Here is a 22,987-nt window from a genome sequence, read left to right on the forward strand (position 1 = left end):
ACTCGTGGGTGTGGGAGGCACCTGGCAACTCTGAGACCTGCCTCCTTCGTCACCCTCCCCTGGAAACAAGCGCTCCTGGGCGTTTCCTCAGGTCGCTCATTCTCCGTTTGGCCACTCTGAGGACCCTCACCGCCTTACACCTCGTGACGCCAGCCCCCTCTGAGATAAGCCCTCTGCTGAGCCCCCACAGGGCCTGCCCCCGGCACAGGGCTCCAGCACAGCGCGGCGGTGTACACCTGTGCGGTGTGCACCTGTGCTGACCGTGTGCGCGCGAGCAGGCGCGCACCTCCGCTGTGAGGTGCCTAGTCCTCCAATCCGAAACAAAGCAGAGCACGCCATCACCTCTTGTTCCTCCTCACTAGAGCTCCTGGATCCCAAGGAATTGACAGCACAGACCACAGTGTGGCGTCTACGAATGTAATCACCTAGTTCGGTCCTAAAAACATCCATGTAGGCCTCCCGGGCAAGCACGTACTTTATTATCAGACGCAGAACCTGAGGCTGGGCTATGGAGGGCGGGGCCCTCGGTGAGGTCAGGTTCCCAGCAGTTTTAAGACTGTAGATCCTGAGGTTTCCCAAACCACATAGTCAGGTCCACCCTGCTATCAACCTTCACACACGCTCAATGCCAGCTTGGGAGGATGGATTCATTTAGTTAGAATTTGCTGGTACTGGATGCTTTGAGTTCTCTGAATTTAAATCAGCAAATTTACCAATGATCCTGTCATATTTACGCACTCAATAAAACTTTGGATGAGACACAGATGGACTACTTTGAGCCAGAAGAAAACTCTATGCATCCTTAAATTAGCTGTCTCAGATTCAGTGTCTGAATACAACTGCCTGTCAAACCAGCACGTCGCATGGTGGAGAAATCCAGACCAGAAAATAAGTGAAGGCACTGCCAGGAGGCTCAGATCTCACACATTTCCAGGGTCTGGACCTCGTCTCTGAGGGCCACCCCCTCTGCTGGGTACCGGACACCTGCTGCTGGCTTACATCTTCCTGACTCACCCCATCACCAGCTCAGCTCTCTGGATCAACCCGGCCTTTCAGATAAATGCTTATATTTATTTATAAATGTATATTTAGTATGCACAACCTATTACAAATAAAAGATAAATTATGCTATTATAAGTGAATATAATGATATATAAATGTTTAAATGTTTATATAAACACATACATTAAGGATATATGTCTGTGTCTCCTCAATGAGAAAGGCTGTTTAACTCAAATACAGACCTGGGCTCAAATCTTGCTCCTTAGTTTTGCTACTTTTATTTGGGGACCCAGGATGAAGCCCTTCTGAACCCGTTTCCTCACCTGCAAGTAAAGTTAATGATGTGTCCTCAGGGGGTCTGTGGAAGGGGTTACATGTGATAATGCAGCCCTGAACCCAGAACGCAGGAGGTCCTGCATTGATGCTGAATACAACAAAAATATGTGAAGTTACTTTTCTGTAAACAGGTTTAAGATTCGCTCTAGCATCTGTTTATACTTAATTTTCTCAGTGTGAACTCATTTTCCATGGCTGATGAACAAAGGTTTAGGTTGAACTTATTTCTGTATCATCAAATATACCAATTTGAGGAGATACATGCAGATTCATGTTCCTTTGGGATTTCTGATTAATATCTAAGAAGTATGAAAGGAAAACAAGACTTTTGTTCTTATGCAGCGTGGTAAATACGACCTATGTAAGCAGTCATTTCTCTGAAATCCTTGCACACACACCCATAAGGTCAGGTTTCTGCTGATGTTTATCCTCGGAATGGCAAAATCTTCACTACTGACTCCCAGGACTGGAAGTGATTTAAGTATTTTTCAGGAAAAATAAGCAATGCCCAATGAATAAAGACCTAATAGATTATCACAGAAGGTTTCCTAAATGTTTTTGGCTTTCCATCATTCAAACAGCAAAAAAATCCATCTCTGTGAGGCAGTGTGGAAAGTAGAAAGCACACGCCTGATGACGTCAGAGAAACGAGCCCAACGGAGCCCCTCCGATCAGCCTGAGGACTGCCCGGCGTAGGTCCCCAGACACGGAGCCTCACCTGCTGCCTCTCTGTGAAATGGACATAATTGCACCGAAGTCACACTGGGGCTGCAGGGTTAAAGTGAAATGGTAAAGAAAAGGCACTGCGCCTGCCCCAGGGAGCACGCTCTCTGCTCCTCTCCACTCTTCTCTTTTCACTTCTCAAGAGGACTTTTTAGTCAATAAGAAAGAAAAGATCTCCTTCTAACTGTGCCTAGGCTGACTCTTCCTAGGATCCATTCTCTGCAAGGCTCATCACCTGGCACACACACACATCACCTGTGACACACACACCACCTGGCACACACACATCACCAGGGACGCTCACTCATCACCTGGCACACACACCACCTGGGGCACACACATCACCAGGGACACACACTCATCACCTGGCACACACACACCACCTGGCACACACACACCACCTGGCACACACACATCACCAGGGACACACACTCATCACCTGGCACACACACATCACCTGGCACACACACACCACCTGGGGCACACACATCACCTGGGACACACACTCATCACCTGGGACACACACACATCACCAGGCACACACACTCATCACCTGGGACACACACACCACCTGGCACACACACATCACCAGGGACGCTCACTCATCACCTGGCACACACACACCACCTGGCACACACACACATCACCTGGGACACACACACCACCTGGCACACACACATCACCAGGGACACACACACCACCTGGCACACACACATCACCAGGGACGCACACTCATCACCTGGCACACACACACCACCTGGGGCACACACTCATCACCTGGGACACACACTCATCACCTGGGGCACACACACACATCACCAGGGACGCACACTCATCACCTGGCACACACACACCACCTGGGGCACACACTCATCACCTGGGACACACACTCATCACCTGGGGCACACACACACATCACCAGGCACACACACTCATCACCTGGGACACACACACATCACCTGGCACACACACTCATCACCTGGGGCACACACACACATCACCAGGCACACACACTCATCACCTGGGACACACACATCACCTGGGACACACACACTCATCACCTGGGACACACACACATCACCAGGCACACACACACCACCTGGCACACACACTCATCACCTGGGGCACACACACATCACCAGGCACACACACTCATCACCTGGGACACACACATCACCTGGGACACACACACCACCTGGGGCACACACACATCACCAGGCACACACACTCATCACCTGGGACACACACACATCACCAGGCACACACACTCATCACCTGGGACACACACACATCACCAGGCACACACACTCATCACCTGGGACACACACACATCACCAGGCACACACACTCATCACCTGGGGCACACACATCACCAGGCACACACACACCACGTGAGACATGTACACATCCCTGGGGCACACACACTGAGGGACCAACTCCACCAGCCTCACCGGGGGGGGAGCAGGCACAGCCCATTCAGACCGACAGATCCAAGTCAGAAAAACGCTCGGCTTTGGAAGGGACTCATAAATGGTCTGAGAGATTATGGGTCCATTTTTCTTTTCAAGTCAATCACTTTACTTGGCAAACGGTGGCCTTAACATGTTCAGACACAGCAAGTAACAAAAAGCTTGCTGGACTCTTACTGAAAATCCTCAGGGGGTAACAGCTCATAAACAGCTGGTCCCACAGGGCTGAGGGCACTTTCGCGGCAGGCTGAAGGTGTGCCCTTCCCTAGAACTAATGTAGCCTAGTTTGTGTTCTGGTTCTAGGGTGGCACCAAGAGCAGAACCCACAGAAGCCGCAGCACAGATCCTGGACACGGAACTGCAGACCTGCTCCTGGGATCCCGCTCATCGTCCACGAGGAGAGGATGAGAAATAAATCAAGGACCCTTAGAGAGAGTTTGGATTGTGAGGGTCCTGGGGGAGAGCACTGGTCGTTTCTTCCTGCTCCCAAGCAGACAGGAGAGGGTGGTTCCCCCACGTTCAGCTGGGGCCCCTGGGGGCATTAGGAAATGCGGGGGGCTTCCTGTCCTCAGGAGCTCAGGACACAATGGCAGGAAGCCTAAGTAAAGGCTGCCTGAACCTTCCGCGGCCACAGGGCAGGGGCGCCTCACTTGGGCCCCAACAAGGAGCATCCCGCTCACCTCCGGGGACCTCTTCCCAGGAGACCTGCACGGGAACCACAGAGCTCCTCGGAGAGCAAGTGCGCGCGCTCGCGCTTCTGCTGCGCAGAGGGCCTGAGGGGTGCCAGCCGCGCGCCCCCCGACCCCGGAGCCCGGCCGCGCGCCCGACGACCCTCTAACCGGAGCGCCCCGCGGCCCCGGAACCCGGCCGCGCGCCCACGACCCCGTAACCTGGGCGCCCCGCGGCCCTGGAGCCCGGCCCCGCGCCAGACGACCCTCGAACCTGGGCGCCCCACGGCCCCAGAGCCCGGCCGCGCGCCCACGACACGTCCGCCAGGGCGTCGGGCACGCACTCGGCCTCAGGAGTTGCTTCTCACGGATCGACCGACAGCGATTCTTCCCCTTGAGACGGAAAAGCAGCGCCCTGGCTCTGGGGCTCTGCCTGGGCCTCCTCTTGTCCTAATTCTTTGAAATAGACCCGAATCAAGATATTTTCATAACAGGGCTGCAGCTTTACTGCGTTTCCAGCTCTGTTTTCTCTGAAAGAGCCAGCCGACCGGCATTAAGTGCTTCTGTATCTGAACATGCAGAACAGACGGGGCGGGGGTCGCCGTCCTGGAAGGGGCTGGTGTCCCCTGGTCGGCCCTAAGCAGGACCACCCGGTGCCAGCTCGGCGCCCGCAGAGGGGGTTCTGTGGTGGTTTTGTGAGCGACTTGTTAGACAAGGCCACCAGGGTTACTTAGGAACCAATTACACCTGGATCTTAAGAAAGTAATTTAAGAAAACACACGCAGGGGCGGGCTGGGTGGCTAGTGGTTGAGTTCGTGGCTCCATTCAGTGGCCTGGGGTTCACAGGTTCGGATCCCGGGTGCGGACAAACACCGCTCATCAAGCCATGCTATGGAGGTGTCCCACATACAAAATACAGGAAGATTGGCACAGACGTTAATCAGGGACAATCTTCCTCACCAAAAAAAAAAAAAAAAAGAAAGAAAAAAAGAAAATACGTGCAACTACAACTATGTTTACATGCTCTACAAAGCTGTCATGTCATTGATTTTTAATCAACTCTTTCTCACTAAAATAATGTTTTTGTTTTCTCCCCAAAGAGCAGCTCTTAAAGTCTCAATTAGCCATCAAATATTAATTATTACTGAGGGAGGACAAAGGTTCATTCTAAAATATTTTTCTGCAGCTAAATTAAGACACATCTCAGGAAGGAAGCAGCAAGTGCTGTATGGTCTTAGCATATCATAAGAAATTTGTAAATAATTTTTCTATTTGAATTTGACATATTTTGAGTGGAAATGCTTAGTTTATTTTAAAGCATAAATATTAATTTCTGAATTTTGTGAAGACAGCCAGCTATCCAAATTATTTAAGTTGTGTAAATCTTTTACTATGACAGCAATACCATCCTTAAAAGCAACTGAACTTATCTGACAACAGATTGCTGTCATATTATTCAAGTTGGAGTTATTATGATGATGATAAGATTCAAAATATCTTTTGAGACATGAGTGAAGGAGGAGGAGCGTGGCCTGACTCTTCTGAAACTCATCCCGGGGTGGTTACGAATCAGGCCTATTGAGAAGCCAGTGACGTCGTCACAGTTCCCAAAGTCTGTGCAGGATACAGGTCAGTCAGTGTGGAAGCACACAGTGAAAAAGAGGAAAAGGAGGAGCAAAAGTTACTTTTAAAAAGCATGGTCCTACTAAGTGGGCCCGCGGGCCTCAAAGATGAAACAGCATTGATGTATCTCAGAGTTGACACAGTTCGCGCGCCAGCACAAGCACGGCCATCAACCATCGCAGCATCCGTGCATGAGCACATCAGATGCGGACTGGGTTCATGTAGAGAAGGTGCCATGACGAAAACGACGTGGGGGGAAATCATTTCTGATTTACACTAGAGAAAAAGAATCAACGTTTTGTGGATTAATAATAATGGGGAAAAAAGCAGATCGATTTCAAAAGCAGATATGGGAGCTGTAAGGTCAGGTCTGAGCAGCCCCATGATTGTATAACCAATGCGGTTTTCAGTTCTGAATCTGTATTGGTTTCCTAATTGCTGTGTAACAAATTAACGATGAACACAAATTTAGCATCTTAACGTTGCTGGAGGTCAGGGTCTGAAGTCAAGGTGTGGGCAGGGCCAGATCCTCCTAGGGCTCCAGGGGACAGTCCATTCCATGCCTTCCTCAGCCCCGTGGTCCCTCCAGCGACGGGGTCCCTCCAACCCCCACTCCACGCTCACATGTTCTCCATCGCTCTCCTGCTCCCTCCCTTCTCTTACAAGGATCATGTGATTATACTGGTGACGCGGATACCTTAGGTTCAGCTCTGCATCTCAAATCTCCAGCACACCTGCAAAGTCCCTTTTGCATGTAGGTAATACATGTAATCCCAGGTTCTGGGGATCAGGCCATGGGCACCTTTGGGGTCATTTCTCTACCACAATCTTCAATGAAAACAGAAAATATACCGACACATAGTAAAGATTTGATCGTGATTGTTTAACTAACGAACGACTGACTGTAAAAGAATGCTGATGGCGCAGAATCAGCCAGTCTGTTTCCCTTCGCCTCTGCAGCCAGCCTGCAGGGTGCACTGCCTGGCTCCATCACTTAGGGGTTTTAAGACTGTGGTGAGTCAATTTCCCAAGCCTAAGCTCATTCATCTGTAAAACAGCAGTAATAGAGGACTTGTCTGAAAGGATGATGTGAGGACGATGTGAGTCAATATATGTGAAGGGCATGAGTATTAGCACATAGCCCTAGTAAATATATTTACGCACACAGTAAACGCCACCAAAGTGTCCATGAGGAGATGCAGGGTTCCAGGACCAGATCGTGTGGTTCAAAGTCTGACTCCCGTATGTACTACTGTTTCCTTGGCATGTACTGGCATGCACGAGCCATGCTTCCATGGTCTGTACTGGGATGCACGAGCCGTGCTTCCTTGGTCTGTACTGGCATGCACGAGCCGTGCTTCCTTGGTTTGTACTGGCATGCACGAGCCGTGCTCCCTTGGTCTGTACTGGCATGCACAAGCCGTGCTCCCTTGGTCTGTATTGGCATGCACGAGCCGTGCTCCCTTGGTCTGTACTGGCATGCACGAGCCGTGCTCCCTTGGTCTGTACTGGCATGCACGAGCCGTGCTTCCTTGGTCTGTACTGGCATGCACGAGCCGTGCTCCCTTGGTCTGTACTGGCATGCACGAGCCGTGCTTCCTTGGTCTGTATTGGCATGCACGAGCCGTGCTTCCTTGGTCTGTACTGGCATGCACGAGCCGTGCTTCCTTGGTCTGTATTGGCATGCACGAGCCGTGCTTCCTTGGTCTGTACTGGCATGCACGAGCCGTGCTTCCTTGGTCTGTATTGGCATGCACGAGCCGTGCTTCCTTGGTCTGTATTGGCATGCACGAGCCGTGCTTCCTTGGTCTGTACTGGCATGCACGAGCCGTGCTTCCTTGGTCTGTATTGGCATGCACGAGCCGTGCTTCCTTGGTCTGTACTGGCATGCATGAGCCGTGCTTTCTTGGTCTGTACTGACATGCACGAGCCGTGCTCCCTTGGTCTGTACTGGCATGCACGAGCCGTGCTTCCTTGGTCTGTAGTGGCATGCACGAGCCGTGCTTCCTTGGTCTGTACTGGCATGCACGAGCCGTGCTTCCTTGGTCTGTACTGACATGCACGAGCCGTGCTTCCTTGGTCTGTACTGGCATGCACGAGCCGTGCTCCCTTGGTCCGTACTAACATGCACGAGCCATACTTCCTTGGTCTGTATTGGCATGTAGTAGCTGCGTTTTTGCTATCCACTAGCATGAACTAGCTGTCTTTCCTTGGTAAGTGAATTAACTTGTTGTGCCTCAAGGTTTTATCACCTTCTGTACAAAGAAGGTAATCATGATAAATATATAACATTTAGAAGGATTCTTGCTACACATTAACTGCCATGTAAATTGTTGTTATTATTACTATTATTATTAAATAGATCTATACATATAAGGAAGAAAAGTACAATCATCCACATTCACACCTTCTGGATAATCATTATAGCATTTGGCATATATCATCTATTTCCCCATGCTTTTGTACCAGACCGTGTTTCTACAATATATACACTTTTGAAAATTAACATCATGTAAGTTTTTTCCATTCATTAAAAACTCTTGGTAAAACTCATTTTAGAACACTGGAAAATCTCATCACATGAATGTATTGCCATACACTTAATTATTGCCCTATTCTTGAGAAGTTAGGCTGAAACCCCCTTTGCTCAAGCACTTATCATGTGCCCTACAGAATATTGCTTGTCATGAATTCCTGGGTGTGGAACTGCTATGTCCAAGACATGCACATCCACAATGGGGTCGGCACCTACTGCCAGTCCGCTCTCCAGAAATACTGCAGCCCCCCCACCAGACCGTGTCAAAGTCACCTCCAGAGAAAACAACTGCAAAACAACCTTCCGTGGACACCACATTTCCAGCGCCCCTGCAGAGCACCCAGAGCAGGATCACTCGAGTTATCTTGGCTCTGACTCATCTGTTGGAGCCTGTCTACACAGCTTTAGCAGTTCTGCCTTAAATACCTCCTGGGGAGACCACTCCTTCTGTCCAGCCCTCTTGTTGTTTGTAACAGTTACTGTTTGTATACAACTACTTTATTTTCATCTAAATTCCTCAGAAGCAGGGAAGGTAGACATTTACTGTCTTCTGCCAAATAACCCTTTTCAAGTTTCAAGATGACTCTAAGTTATTCACTTAAATGTCTTTCTAGCACCTTTTCTCCTTCCATCCGCTATATTAAAATTTTTATGTCATATTTGATATATACAAATAATATATAGACATCTATTTTTTATATATATATCACATGTGGAGTTATGAAGCATAAAATTAAAAGGAACACCCATGAAGCACACATAGGACTCACAGATTAGGACATTACTGATGCCATTGCAGCTCTGGGGCTCATGCTTTCTTATCCCATGGCCACAGTCAGCTCCTGTCTCCCCCATAACCAAGATCCTGAATTCTGGAGTGGATACAGTTTCTGTGGGGCACAAAGATGATACAATTTGGGGGGCCCTCCTTAAGGAAAAGTAGACAAGATTATAGCATACACAAGAGCAATTCGAATGCACTAAAAACTCTTGCTAAATCTACCCCCAGCAGCACTTCCCTCAGCTGGAACAGCACACGTCTGTGTCCACAGTCACCCAACACTATTGGATGTGACAAGAAGGATGATGAAGGGAAAATGGCAACTTTACAAAAAGTAAGCCCACAGGAAGACATTGCAAGGATGCCCCCGGCTCCACGCAGCTGAGGGACCCTGAGGTCCTCAACTCCTAACTTGTTTCTCTTCCATTTTAACCTTACTGAACATTTTTGGTTGTGTTCAGGTTTTTGCTTCAGTGAAAATTCTTGTGCACGTCTTCTAAGGCAAACAGTAGAGCTCTGGTGTATGTATCAGAGGCGCATTTCTGCCTCCTAAGGTGTTAAAGGTGGTAACATTGTTTTCCAAATTGATTATAGCAGTTTACATCCCCATCAGCTATGTGTAAGTGTTCCCGTTAATCCACATGTGGGCAGCATTCAGATATATAACTCTAATAGAGAATGGATATTTCATTATGATATGTGCATCTCGTTTCATACAATTATTATTTTTGTTCCCTTTTATGAAAATACCTAACGATATACTTGTATATATTTCTACTGTGTTGTCTTTTATTTCACTTTCTGTAAGTGTTTTTATCTTCTGAGCCTGTGTTTGTCCTTGGGGCTGAGGTGTGGTTCCTGGAGGCAACAAATTGTTGGATCTTGTTCTTTAATCCATTTTGCCACTCTGTGTCTTTTTATTGGAGAGTTCAATCCGTTCACATTGAGAGTGATTATTGATGCATGTGGGCTTAATGCTGTCAATCTGTTGCTTGTTATCTGGTTTTCCTGCGTTTCTCTTCCTGTGTGCTTTAGCCTACGCATTTAATACTGCAATTTCTTATGCTGGGTTTCTTAGATTTTTCCTTATTTGTTTTGTGGCTCTGTTCTGTTTTTTAGTTTAGTGGCTACCCTGAAGTTTGTATTTAGAATCTCGTGTATAATATAGTCTGTTCTCTGGTGATCTCTTGCTTACTTGGCCTAGACTGATTTAGTCCCTTTGCTCTTCCCCTCCTAAATTATTATTTTCATTTCTTATTCCAACTCCTGTTATGAGTTTGTAGTTAGAGTGATAAGATCGTCCTTGCTTTGGTGGTTTCCTTACCTTTATCCTAAGGCTATAGTTGAATATTTGCTGTCCTATTCTGGTTCTAACTATCTGTCTCCCTACTCTATGGTTTGTGACCCCTTTCTCCCTTTTTTCTTTTTTCAGGTATGAGAGCCTTCTTGAGGATTTCTTGTAGTGGAGGACTTTTGGTTACAAATTTCCTTAACTTTTGTTTGTCTGGAAAAGATTTAATTTCTCCCTCATATCTGAAGGAAATTCTTGCTGGATAGAGTATTCTTGGCTGAAGATTTTTATCTTTTAAAGCTTTGAATATGTCACTCCATTCTCTCCTAGCTTGTAAGGTTTCTGTAGAGAAATCTGCTGAAAGTCTGATAGGAGTTCCTTTGTAGGTTATTTTCTTCTGTCTTGCCGCCCTGAGTATTCTTTCTTTGTGTTTCATTTTTGCTGTTTTTACTACTATATGTCTTGCAGTAGGTCTTTTTACGTTGACAAATCTAGGAGATCTGAAAGCTTCCTCTACACACATTTCTCCCTCAATCCCTAGATTTGGGAAGTTCTCTTCTATAATTTCATTAAGCACACTTTCTGCTCCATTTTTCTTTTCCACGTTCTGGGGAATTCCTATGATCCTTAAATTCTTTCTCCTCATTGAATGTGCTACCTCTTGGAGGTTTTCCTCATTTGTTTTAATTCTTAGTTCTCTTTCTTCCTCTGTCTGTAGCCATTCAGCCTGTCTATCTTCAATTATGTTAATTTGCTTTTCTATGGTGTCTACACGGGCATTCAGGGAATCTGTATTCTGTTTTATCTGGTCCATTGTGTTTTTCATCTCTAGTAATTCTGTTTGATTCTTCTTTATGATTTCAATCTCTTTTGTGAAGTAACTCCAGAACTCGGCTTGTTTCTCTATCTTTCTCGCTACCTCATTGAATTTTTTGATTATAGCTGCTCTGAATTCATTATCACTTAGTTTACCTAATTCCAAGTCCTCAGGATTTAATTCTATGTTTTTATTGTTTTCCTTCTGGTCTGGGGCTTTTATAAATTGCTAGATGGTAGAGGAGCGGTTTCTTCGAATGGTGGTAGAATTCGGGTGCAGTTACAGCCTGTCGCCACTAGATGGGGGTCGAGAGCGGCGTGTTAGCTCTCCGCCTTCGGGCAAGATGGCTGCGACCACTGGCTTTGCTGGGAGGGAGGGGCTGCTATTCTCACACGCTGGTCTGGGTTCAGATCAGTTCTGCTCTCTGGTCTCCCGGGCCCTGGGTTTATGGGGTCCCCGTGCATGGAAGCTTTCCCCCGTCAGCAGGTTTCCACTGCACCGGCGGGCGTCCTGGAGGATCCCCGGTTGTGCGGCCCCTCCCCCGCTCCTTCCCGACCCCTGACAGCGATCGCAGACTCCAGGGGAGGGAGCGCCATTCTCTCCTACCGTTCCAGCACCTCCGAGGCCGGCTGCAGCGACTCCATTCTCCCTCTTTCTGGTGCTGTAGGTCTCTGATGGTCTGACATTAGGTTTATTAGCTGAAATTCAGTTTTTTTCCAATCCTTTGTTGTAGTTTTGAGGGGAGAGAGTCCCGGGTCAGCTCACCCCGCCATTTTGCTCCTGTGTTTTTATATTCTGAGCAATAATAATTAAACCAAGTTTTGGGTTGTCTTTTCACATTATTACAGTGTTTGATGAACAGAACCCTTTTAAGGTAGTCAAATTTAACATTTTTAAAAGACGGACATTTTTTCCCTATCCTGACATTGTAACATATTCTGATTTACTAAGTTTTATAGAGTTGGCTTCATATGTAAATATTTAGTCCATGTGAAATTGATTTGTAGTTCAGGCTTCCATCTGGGCAACATATTTCTGGAGCACTGCTCTTGGAAAGGTCCCATCTTTTTTCCCAGTGATCCCAAAGGCAACCTCTGAGATGTCGTTTTCTATATGTTAGGGCCCTTTACAATCCCTTGACTGTGTTGAGTTGGTCATTTCATGGATCCCTGAAACTATCTTAATTGGCATATCTTTATAGTAACTCTTGACCTGGAAATCTGATCTGGGAGGAGAAAAACCCAACTTTTTCAATAATATCTTGAGTCTTTCAAAAGTGTGGTGAATTTTCTTGTTAACTTCTACAAAAGTATCCTGGTATGATACATGTTGTAATTACTTGAAATATACACATATATTTAGGGAGAATAATCAGATTTATGATACTGAGTTTTCCTCTCTATGAATATGGGATATCTGTTTTATAATTTTCCCCATAAAGGCCTTACAAATATTTTATGAGATACATTCATATGTACCTTATGTTTTATTAATATTTTAACATATCTTTTTCATTGTGCTTTCTGTTTATGAATAGAATCGCAGTTTACTTTTTGTTATTCATCTATCTGACCACATTGTTAATCTCTCTTATTATTTCCATATTTCACCTGTATATTTGGTGGCATTTTCTAGATTGTCTAGGAATAATGACAGTTGTATTTTTCTTGTCATCGTGTGCTCATCATAACTTCCAATTTAATATTCAGTTCAAAATAGCAACAGGTATCTAAATTTAAGGGGCATTTACCTAAGATATTAGATAAATAATAGATATTATCTATTATATAAATGATATTTATTTACCATTTGCTAATAGATTGAGAAATTATCACATCCACATGATTAAGTTTGTTAATTTTACTGTTCAAATCTCCTCTATTATTACTGAATTTTTGTCTATCTGACTTTTCAATACTAGAGAGAACTGTACTGAAATTCCACATGTGAATGTGGATTGGTCAAATTCGCAGAATTCTACACTTTTTAAAAATATATATTTTGAGACTATTTAAGATGAGACTTTTTATATCTTTCTGGCAAATTGTAGTTTATCCTTTTCATCCTGAATAATGCATTTTTCCTTAAAGTTTACTTTCTGATATAGATAGTTAATATTTTGCACATATTTTATTCCACCAAATGACTTTCAATCTTGATTGTTAAAATTTGTGTATGTTTGTTTTAAATAGAAAAAGCTGAATTGCTTGCTTTTGATATTGTGTTATCTAATAGATCTATGGCTGTTAACAAGTAAATTCAGCCTATTTACATTTTTTTATTACTGCTATATTTGTTTTTTCTCAATTTTATTGAGATATGATTGACATAACATTGTACAAGTTTAAGGTGTATAATATAATGATTTTTTTTGTGTATATATTGTAAAATGATTATCACAAGTTAACATCCATCACCTCACATAGTAACAACTTTTTTTTCTTGTGATGAGGATTTTTAAGACCTACTCTCTTAGTAACTTTCAATATACAATCCAGTATGTTAACTATGTCACCTTACTGTACATTACATGCCCAGAACTTACTTATCTTATAACTCCAAGTTCCTACTTTTTGATCATTTTCACCTATTTCACCCAGCCCTCTCCCCCACCTCTGGCAAACACCAATCCATTCTCTGTTTCTATAAGTTCTTTCTTATAATATTGCATTGTATATGCAGATATAGACAAGGATACAGACATAGATATACCACATTTTCTTGATCCATTCATCTGTTGGCAGATACTTAGTTGTATCCATGTCTTGGCTATTGTAAATAATGCTTCAATGAACATGGGGATACAGATATCTCTTCAAGGTAGTAATTTCATTTCCTTTGGATGTATGCCCAGAAATGGCATTACTAGATCATATGGTAGTTCTATTTTTAACTTTTTGAGGAACCTCCATACTTTTTGGCATAGTGGCTTCAGAAATTTACATTCCCAGCAACCATGCACAATGGTTCCCTTTTCTCCACATCCTGTCAACACTTGTTATCGCTTGTCTTTTTGGTGACAGCAATTCTAACAAGTGTGAGTTGACATCTCATTGTGGTTTTGATTTGCATTTCCCTGATGATTAGTGATGTTGAGCAACTTTTCATGTACCTGTTGGTCACCTATATATCTTCTTTGAAAAACTACCTATTCACTTCCTCTGCCTTTTATTTTTTAATCAAATTGTCGTTTTTTTGCTATTGAGTTGTATGTGTTCTTTATGTATTTTGGATATTAATCCTTTATCAGATATATGATTTGCAAATACTTTCTCCATTTTCATTGTGTTGATGGTTTCCTTTGCTGTGCAGGAGCTCTTTGGTTTGATATAGTCTCACTTGTTTATTTTTGCTTTTGTTGTCTTTGATTTTGGACTCATTTGAAAAATTATTACCAAGATCACTGTCAAGGAGCTTACCCCCTATGTTTTCTTCTAGGTGTTTAATAGTTCCAGGTCTTATGTTCACATATTCAATACATTTTGAGTTAATTTTTGTGAGTGGTGTAAGACAGGGGTATACCTTCATACTTTTGAGGTGACTTCCAGTTTTCCAACACTATTTATTTAAGAGACTATTCTTTCCTACATCGTCTATTCTTAACTCCTTTGTCATAAATTAATTGACCATATATGTATGAGTTTATTTCTGGGCTTTCTAGTCTGTTCCATTGATGTATGTATCTGTTTTTATGCCCATACCACAATGTTTTAATACAGTTTTGTAATATAGCATGAAATCAGGAAGTGTGATGCCTCCAGCTTTGTTCTTCTTTCTCAAGATTGCTCTGGCTATGTGGGATCTTTTCTGCTTCCATACAAATTTGAGGATTATTTGTTCTATTTCTGTGAAAAATGCCATTGAAATTTTGATAGGGATTGCACTGAATCTGTAGATTACTTTGTGTAATATGGACATTTTAACAATATTAATTCTTCTAATCCATGAGCAATGAATAACTTTCCATTTACTTGTGTCTACTTCAATTTCATTCATTAACATCTTACAGCTTTCAGTGTACTGATCTTTCATGTCCTTGGTTAAATTTATTCCTAGGTATTTTATTCTTCTTTTACACAGCTGTAAATGGGATTATTTTCCGAATTTCTCTTTCTGATAGTTTGTGGTTAGTGCATAGAAATGCAACTGACTTTTGTACATTGATTTTGTATCCTACAAATTTACTGAATTTATTAGTTCTAACAGATTTTTGTGGAGTTTTTAGGGTTTTTATGCATAATATCATATCATCTACACATAGTGACAGTTCTACTTCTTCTTTTCCAGTTTTTATGCCTTTTATTTCCTTTTCTTGCATAATTGCTTTGGGTAGGACTTCCACTACTATGTTAAGTAGGAGTGGTGAGAGTGGGCATCATTGTCTTGCTCCTGACTTTAGAGGAAAAGCTTTCAGCCTTTCACCACTGAATATGATGTTTGCTGTGGGCTTTACATATACGGCCTTTATTATATTGAGGTATATTCTCTCTATACACGGTTTGTTGAGAGTTTTTCTTTTTAATCATCAATAGGTGTTGAAATTTGTCTAATGACTTTTCTGCAGCTATTAAGAGGATCATATGATTTTTATTCTTCATTTTGTTGATGTAGTATATCATATTGATTAATTTGTGGATATTAAACCATCCTTGCATTCCTGCAATAAATCCTACTCAATCATGGAATATGATCCTTTTAATGTATTGTTGAATTTTCTTTGCTAATATTTATATGAAGATTTTGCATCTATATTTATCAAGGATATTGGCCTGTAATTTTTTTTTTCTTGTAGTGCCCTTATCTGGTTTTGACATCAGGGTAATGCTGGCTTTATAAAATGAATTTTGTAAAATTAATTCTTCCCTTCCTTTCAATTTTTTGGAAGAGTTTGAGAATAACTAGTATTAATTCCTCTTTAAATGTTTGATAGAATTCACCATGGAAATGATCTGGTCCTCGACTTTTCTTTGTTGGGAGGTTTTAATTACCAATTCAATCTTCTTACTAGTAATGGGTCTGTTTAGATTTTCTAATTTTTCATAATTGAGTCTTGTTAGGTTGTCTGTTCCTAGGAATTTATCTATTTCTACTTGGCTGCCTAATTGTTTGCCTTATTATTGTTCATAAGTAGTCTCTTATGATGCTTTGCATTTGTGTATTAGTTGTAAGGTCTCTTCTTACATTTCTAATTTTATTTGAGTTGTCTCTTTTTTTTTCTTGGTAAGATGAGCTAAAGTTTTCTCTATTTTGCTTATCTTTTTGAAAAAATAGCTCTTAGTTTCATTGACTGTTTCCATTGTGTGTTTAGTCTCTATTTAATTTATTTCCATTTTGATCTTTGTTATTTCCTTCCTTCTACTGACTACAGGATTTGTTTGTTCTCTCTCTAGTGCCTTGAGTTATCATATATAGGTTGTATATTATATAGGTTGTTTATTTAAGCTCTTTCTTTTTTCTTAATGTATTCATTTATCACTATGAATGTCCCTCTTAGAACTGTTTTGGCTGCATCACATAAATTTTGGTATGTTGTGTTTTCATTTTCATTAGTTTCAAGATATTTTTTTATTTCTCTTTTGATTTTTTCTTTAACCCATTGGTTGTTCAGTAGCATTTTGTTTAATCTTGACATATTTGTGAACTTTTTGGTTTTCTTCATGTAATTTATTTTTAGTTTCAAACCACTGTGGTCAGAAAAGATGCTTGATATGATTTTAATCTTCTTAAAAATTGAAATACGGGCTGGCCCTGTGGCCTAGTGGTTAAGTTTGGTGCGCTCCATTTCAGCTGCCCTGGTTCAGTTCCTGGGTGGGGACCTACACCACTCATCAGTGGCCATCTTTGGGTTGCAACCCACATACAAAATAGAGGAAGTTTGGCACAGATGTTAGCTTGGGGTGAATCTTCCTCAAGGGGAAAAAAATTGAAATAAATCTGTGGCTCTTATCTAGTAAATTCAGCCTATTTGCATTTATTTTATAACTGTTATATGCATATCTACCTTTTTACTTTTGGCTCTTTCACTGTCTTATTTTTCTAACCATTTTTCTTAAAGCATTTTTTTAATTAAGAGTTTTTTGCTATTAATTTGCTCTTCTTCATTTGGTTTTTATTTTCACTGGTGTTTTATCAATTTGTGAAGTGTTTTAACAACAGGACTTTAGAATGCTTTCTGTCCAGTCCCCTCACTTCAAGTCATATGCACAGTTTTCAGTATTCCATATCTGCTATCTTTCTTAACCTAAGATATTAGACATGAACATCAGTAGTGTTCTTACTTTATACAGAGAACATTTGTTTAGATTTACATACATATTTACATCCTTTAATCTCCAACTGCCTTCTGAGATCATTTTTATTTTTCTTCCTTAAATGTGGCCCTTAAAGGTCTGTTAGTGAAAGTCTGTTGATGGTATCAGCTTCTCTTCACGTGAACAAGTCTTGATTTCACCTTGTTCTGTAAAGATGGTTTTGTGAGGAACACAAAGATAGACCATAGTTCTCTTTCTTGCCTCATAATTTTGAAAATATTATTGGACTGTTAACTAGTTTCCATTGTTACTGCTGAGAAATCTGCTGTTAACAAAATTGTCATTCTTCCTAAGTGATCTATGCTTCCTGTACTTGATTTTAAGATTGACTTTTGGCAACAAAGCCAGACAAAAGAGTCTGACTTCATCCATGTGAAATTCAAAAGCAGGCAAAATTAATCTATGGTGATTGAGATCAAAATAAAGATTACTTCTTCAGGACAATGGTCGTTTGAGATTCTGCTGATGTGGTAGAGTTTGGCCAGGGTGCTATAACATTTACTGAGCTGTCACTTCCCTGTATGTGCCTTATACTTCAGTTAAAACAGCTGAATATCATTCATTATCTCTGCCTGGGAGTCCATCCTTACTTTTATTCAGAAGACTCAATTTATTCTTTTATTTGTGTCTTTGTTTGATATTTTGTTAACATTTTTGTTTAACTATTTTTCTATGTTCTTTTTCTTTTTTTGCAGCTACTATTTATAAGTTTATCTGCTCCCTTATAATTATCTGTTTCCCTTAAAATTTTGTTTTTGTTTTGGTTTTGATACATTTTTCCTATACAGTTCTTGAGTCATTCAGTTATATGCAATGACTCTAGTCTTGCTGAGTTAATCTTTTGAAATTTTTAAGTTTAGGGAATCAGGTTTACTATAGAAAATGTACTATCAGAAATTTTTTGTTCTTTAATCGTATCTCCTTATTCATTTTTGGTGAGGTCTTCTTACAAAGGAAAATTAATCAAGCCAGCATTAGTTTCATGTCTGCTACAGGTGAAGCAGAAGACATCAGCAAGCATTCAAGGTCTCCCAGAGGTTGAGGGTGGCACCCAGTAGTCCAAGAACACCCAGAAAGCACCACAAATCTCTCAGGAACAAGGGACACATTTTTGGACAAGCAAGCAGTCAAGGAGTACCCTCTATGTGCCCTCTGTGAAGGAGAGCATCAACACCAACCAACGAACAAGGGGCCAGAGCAGAGTTTGCAGAAGAGAGGAAGGAGAGGGTGGAAGGAGCCGTGAATCTTGCAACACACATTTTCAAATCTAAATAGATGATATTAAAGTGAATGAGATTTTTTTGGCGGTTGTTATAAATATTCAGTAAGGATTTTTGACACAAAAATAGAGTCAAAATAGTGTAAATGTTGGACTTAGAATCTTACACTATGTGAGCCATACCCAAGTGTGAGGAGAGAACGTGTGGAAATTGGAAGTAAAATCCACGAGCAGACATCGCCTTATTGGGAGAGCTGAGGAAAGAGTGAGAATGCAGCAGCCGGGGAAGCAAGCAGCAGATAATTTAGTTTCAACTGCAAACACAGAGATGTTGTCAAACACACAAGGCAGCACAGGGAATCACTTCAGCAATCACGGGCAGAGAGAAAACGCACTGCGCACGCTCACTCCACCTCTGCAAAGAGGGGCTGCGAGAGCATCAAGGTCAGTGGTGTGCAGTCGCGAAGACGAAAACCAGCCCTCTGGGCTCCTGTGACTGTAAAGCCGCTCTGAACACAGCAATCTTGTTTCTTGCTCGGTCAGGTCTGGTCCTGGGAGGACGAAAGCGATATGAGCATGTCTGAAGACGCAGCCATGGAAAACGGCTTAAATCCTTGGAGCCTGAGAACGTTTCTGACTCACTTCCTCTGATAAGAAGAATTACAGAGCAGTCTGTTTCATTCTCCAGTCCACAGACACTGTTAATTCCAGCATTATTATTTTGCTGCATATGATATAATCCACCGTTGAGTGCAAAGAATGATCACAAGGCTTTAACTAGTCTTTAAAAGAGAAAACTAGTGCTTAAGAATGTAGAGCAAATTGGCTACTAGATTACTGACGTGGCTGCCTGGAAAACCAAGTGGGCCATCTTTAACTTTAACATTTTCCAGGACACTGAGTCTTGAGATCTCTCAAAAAAACATATTAAATCTATTTTTTAACTCTCTGAAATTCCGATTCTCTGTAATGAATTTAAACAACTTGATGGCATTTTGTTTTGCAGGTGAACGAACCATTTGAATAGTTACCCAGCATTTAGAAGTTCTGCACTTTCTTTTTTTTTTGGTAAGGATGGTGAAGATGGCCGAAGATAGCACACTAAAAGCATCATGCCAGTCTCGTCACTCTTGCCATCTCCGTATTTCCACAGAACCTTCAGCATGACCATATTGCCCTCCGCAGCCCTGAGAACAGGACTGACCACCTGAGGCCACAGAAGCACCACAGTGGGAGGGGCCCAGGCAGCCTCTCCAGCACTGTGGTCGTGCTGCTTTTCCGGCTGTGTGCACCGTCTCACCCATACGGGCCAATCTTTCCTGAAACGACTACTAGGTGTATGTCCCAGGCTCTGTAGAGACCCTCTCCTTTGAAAGGACTCATATTTAGGCTGATACTTGTTGAAAATTAAAAAAACAAGGGACGGTTTAACCAGGATACTGTAGAAAGTTGAAAAAAAAAAAGAAATAAAAATCTTAGATATTTCCCAAATATAGCCCAACGACAAGGAAAAGAAAATGTGAAAAAGAAACAAGGCTATAACTGAGAGAATGAGGAGCTCATACATGTCCAGCGTGGGTTCCAGCAGAGAGACTGGAGGGAAGATGGGCCATTTGCCAAGACAAAGGTGGAGAATTTTCTATAACTGTCTCAGAGCCAGAAAACAGGAGGCGTGAGAAGTAGGAGAAATCAGAAAGCCCTGAATCCAGTCCCCATGTAGGAAGCTGCGCCCACCAGCAGCCGAGTTCGACAAGCTGGATCCATCGAGTCAGAAGTTGGTTCTTTGAAAAAACTAATAGCATTTGCAGTCCTTTGCCGAAATTCATTAAAGAAGAACAAACCTTAAGGAAGAGTATTGAAGAAGACCTAAGTCAGGGAGCAGTATATCCTTTTCACAAACAGGAGAGAAGATCTCAGCAATAGATCTAAATTTCATGCAATCACAATCAAAAACCCAACAAGACTTTTTGTGGAATCTGATCAGAGGCTTTTAAAATTCACACACACAAAAAGACAAGGGAGAGAGAAGTAGGAAAAAATAAGGTGAATTAGGAGGTGATGAGAGGGCTTAGCCTACAGACGACAAAATTTATGACAAAGATCTGGTAATGAAGCAGTGTGGTGCTGGTAAGGACATGGACACGTGACATATGGCGAGGGCCCAGCAGTGACCCCAGGGCCACGCTGTGTGGAGCCCTATGGTCGTGTGGCATTGAGGGTCACTGAGGAAACAGGTTGGGGCAAATGGTTTCCCATGAAAATGGGTCTGGTCCCCAGCCTTCCACTAGTTCTCCCACAATGCACCTCATCTGCTTTAGAGACCTGAAGTGAAAAACAACCTTAAAAATATTTAGGAGAAAATCTGAGCAGATAGCTTCATGAGTTAAGGATAGGGAAAGATGGACCAAACACAATTCTAAAACCACAACCTCTAATGGAAGAAACGGACACATTTGGCTACACTGAAATTAACTTCTTTTATCAAAAGATAGTGTAAATTAAATGAAAACACTGTGAGAACAGGTCTGTGACCATCACCAACAGAATACAAACTCTAAGCCTACATAAAGAATCCCAGTGGACCAGTTGGGAAAAGACAAACAACTTACATGTAAATGGGCAAAAGCAAGGAAAGCATTTCTCAGAAGAGGAGAAACCAAAGGGAAATGGAACAGGAAAGACAGACAGAGGTCCTTAATAAAGGCAAAAATGAGAACAAACCCCAGGAGACGGTAGACATTTTACACCCACTGTGCTTGGAAATATTGAGTCTCAAACCCCCAGCACTGGAGAGGCCAGGGGTCACCAGGAACCCCAGTGCTGGGGGGACGGCAAACGGGTCAGCCATGTGTGCACAGAAGTTGTCACTATTTTGAGAGTCAAACACTGGTGTCATCTAGAACTCAGAATTCCAAGACACTAGGCCCACACACCACATTTGTGCATCTTAAAAACATAACAATAAGTAAATCTGTGACCCCCAAAAGCCCGTGACAGAATAATACTTCCTAATGCTCAAAGCAAAATGAAATGGTATATTTTTAGGGATAGATCAACACGGACAAAGCTATTTTTTATCAAGGAGATGATGAACTCAAGATTCAGGATGTCGTTTATTCCTGGGCCTGCCGGGAAACACAGGAGCGACATGTTACAGACGTGTGAGTCAGTGACCAAACTCTAATTACTGATTTGAGCTGCGAGCGCACGGGCATTCTTCTTTCTTCCTGCTTCCTAACTCACATAGACACGAAGTGCAATTTTTAAATATCAAGAACTGTACTTAAAGACTAAAAATGAAAAGTGTGATGCTTTAGACGCACTGTGCGCACACGACCTTGTCCCCTGGGCTCTGCCTGCAGGTCAAGCAGCTCGTCGTCCTCATGGTGCGTGCGGATCTCATTTCCCAGGAAACTCTCTTTCCAACTGCCCATGGGAGTCTAATTTGTATCACTAACTGCTCAGCAGTGAGGAACCCACAGGCAGAGAGGAGGGCTCATCACATTCCCCGGGCAGGGCCGGTCTGCGGGGGCGGCCTGCAGCCTAGGCCCAGGGCAGCCGCCCCTCCCCCTCCTCTGCTCAGCTCTCATCTCAGGAGGGTGGAGATTTACAACATGACAAACACTCGTCGCCAATACATGGCATCACACGTCCCAGGAGATTTCTACCAATTCAGGAATAAACCCTCCACAGGGTCCGCTGTGTGTGCATCTGACGGAAGCTTCCTGAAAACAACTTTGCACAACTCCTGCAGTCAGTGTTCATGGTAAATCAGAGGCAGGACTCTGAACTCCACCCCAAAACTAAGCACTCCTGCCTGCTCACTAAGCTATTACGAATTATGACTCAAAATATCCTTAAAACATCATTGCATTAAAAAACGCAACGGCAAGGCGTCCCACGTGTGAACAAATGCGTCCCAAATCCACGTTGTGAGTCTCCCCTGAACTCTCAGCATCTCTCTGTGGGGAATGGAGTGGCCTTTAAATCCTGGCCGGGGAGGCCTGTGGGGAGCGGCCGGCAGGGAGGGGAAGCAGAAGGAGAGCCAGGCTTACTGTATTGCCGGAGGTCCCGTTCAGATGCAGGCCGCTGTCGAAGAGGGGTGAGGACGCCCCACTGCCATGGTCGCTGGATGGTCCCGGGGACCCTGGAAATAAAGAGACGTTCATTCCAAATGGGGCTCCGGGACAGTCCGGAGATTACAGACACCT

At 43.0% G+C, this 22,987-nt stretch overlaps 1 protein-coding gene across 5 annotated transcripts in view; it reads right to left on the reverse strand.

Annotated features, from left to right (window-relative positions):
- The window catches only part of SNTG2 (syntrophin gamma 2), a 346,458-nt gene that overhangs the window by 139,989 nt on the left and 183,482 nt on the right, over positions 1-22,987 (reverse strand). For all 5 annotated transcript variants that reach the window (XM_070512700.1, XM_070512699.1, XM_070512698.1 and 2 more), the window contains one exon: positions 22,832-22,923. In XM_070512700.1, the coding sequence (XP_070368801.1) occupies positions 22,832-22,923 (92 nt within the window). The remainder of the gene's footprint in view (positions 1-22,831; positions 22,924-22,987) is intronic.

Source organism: Equus asinus, chromosome 6 (genome assembly GCF_041296235.1).
Source record: "Equus asinus isolate D_3611 breed Donkey chromosome 6, EquAss-T2T_v2, whole genome shotgun sequence".
Lineage (NCBI taxonomy): Eukaryota > Metazoa > Chordata > Mammalia > Perissodactyla > Equidae > Equus > Equus asinus.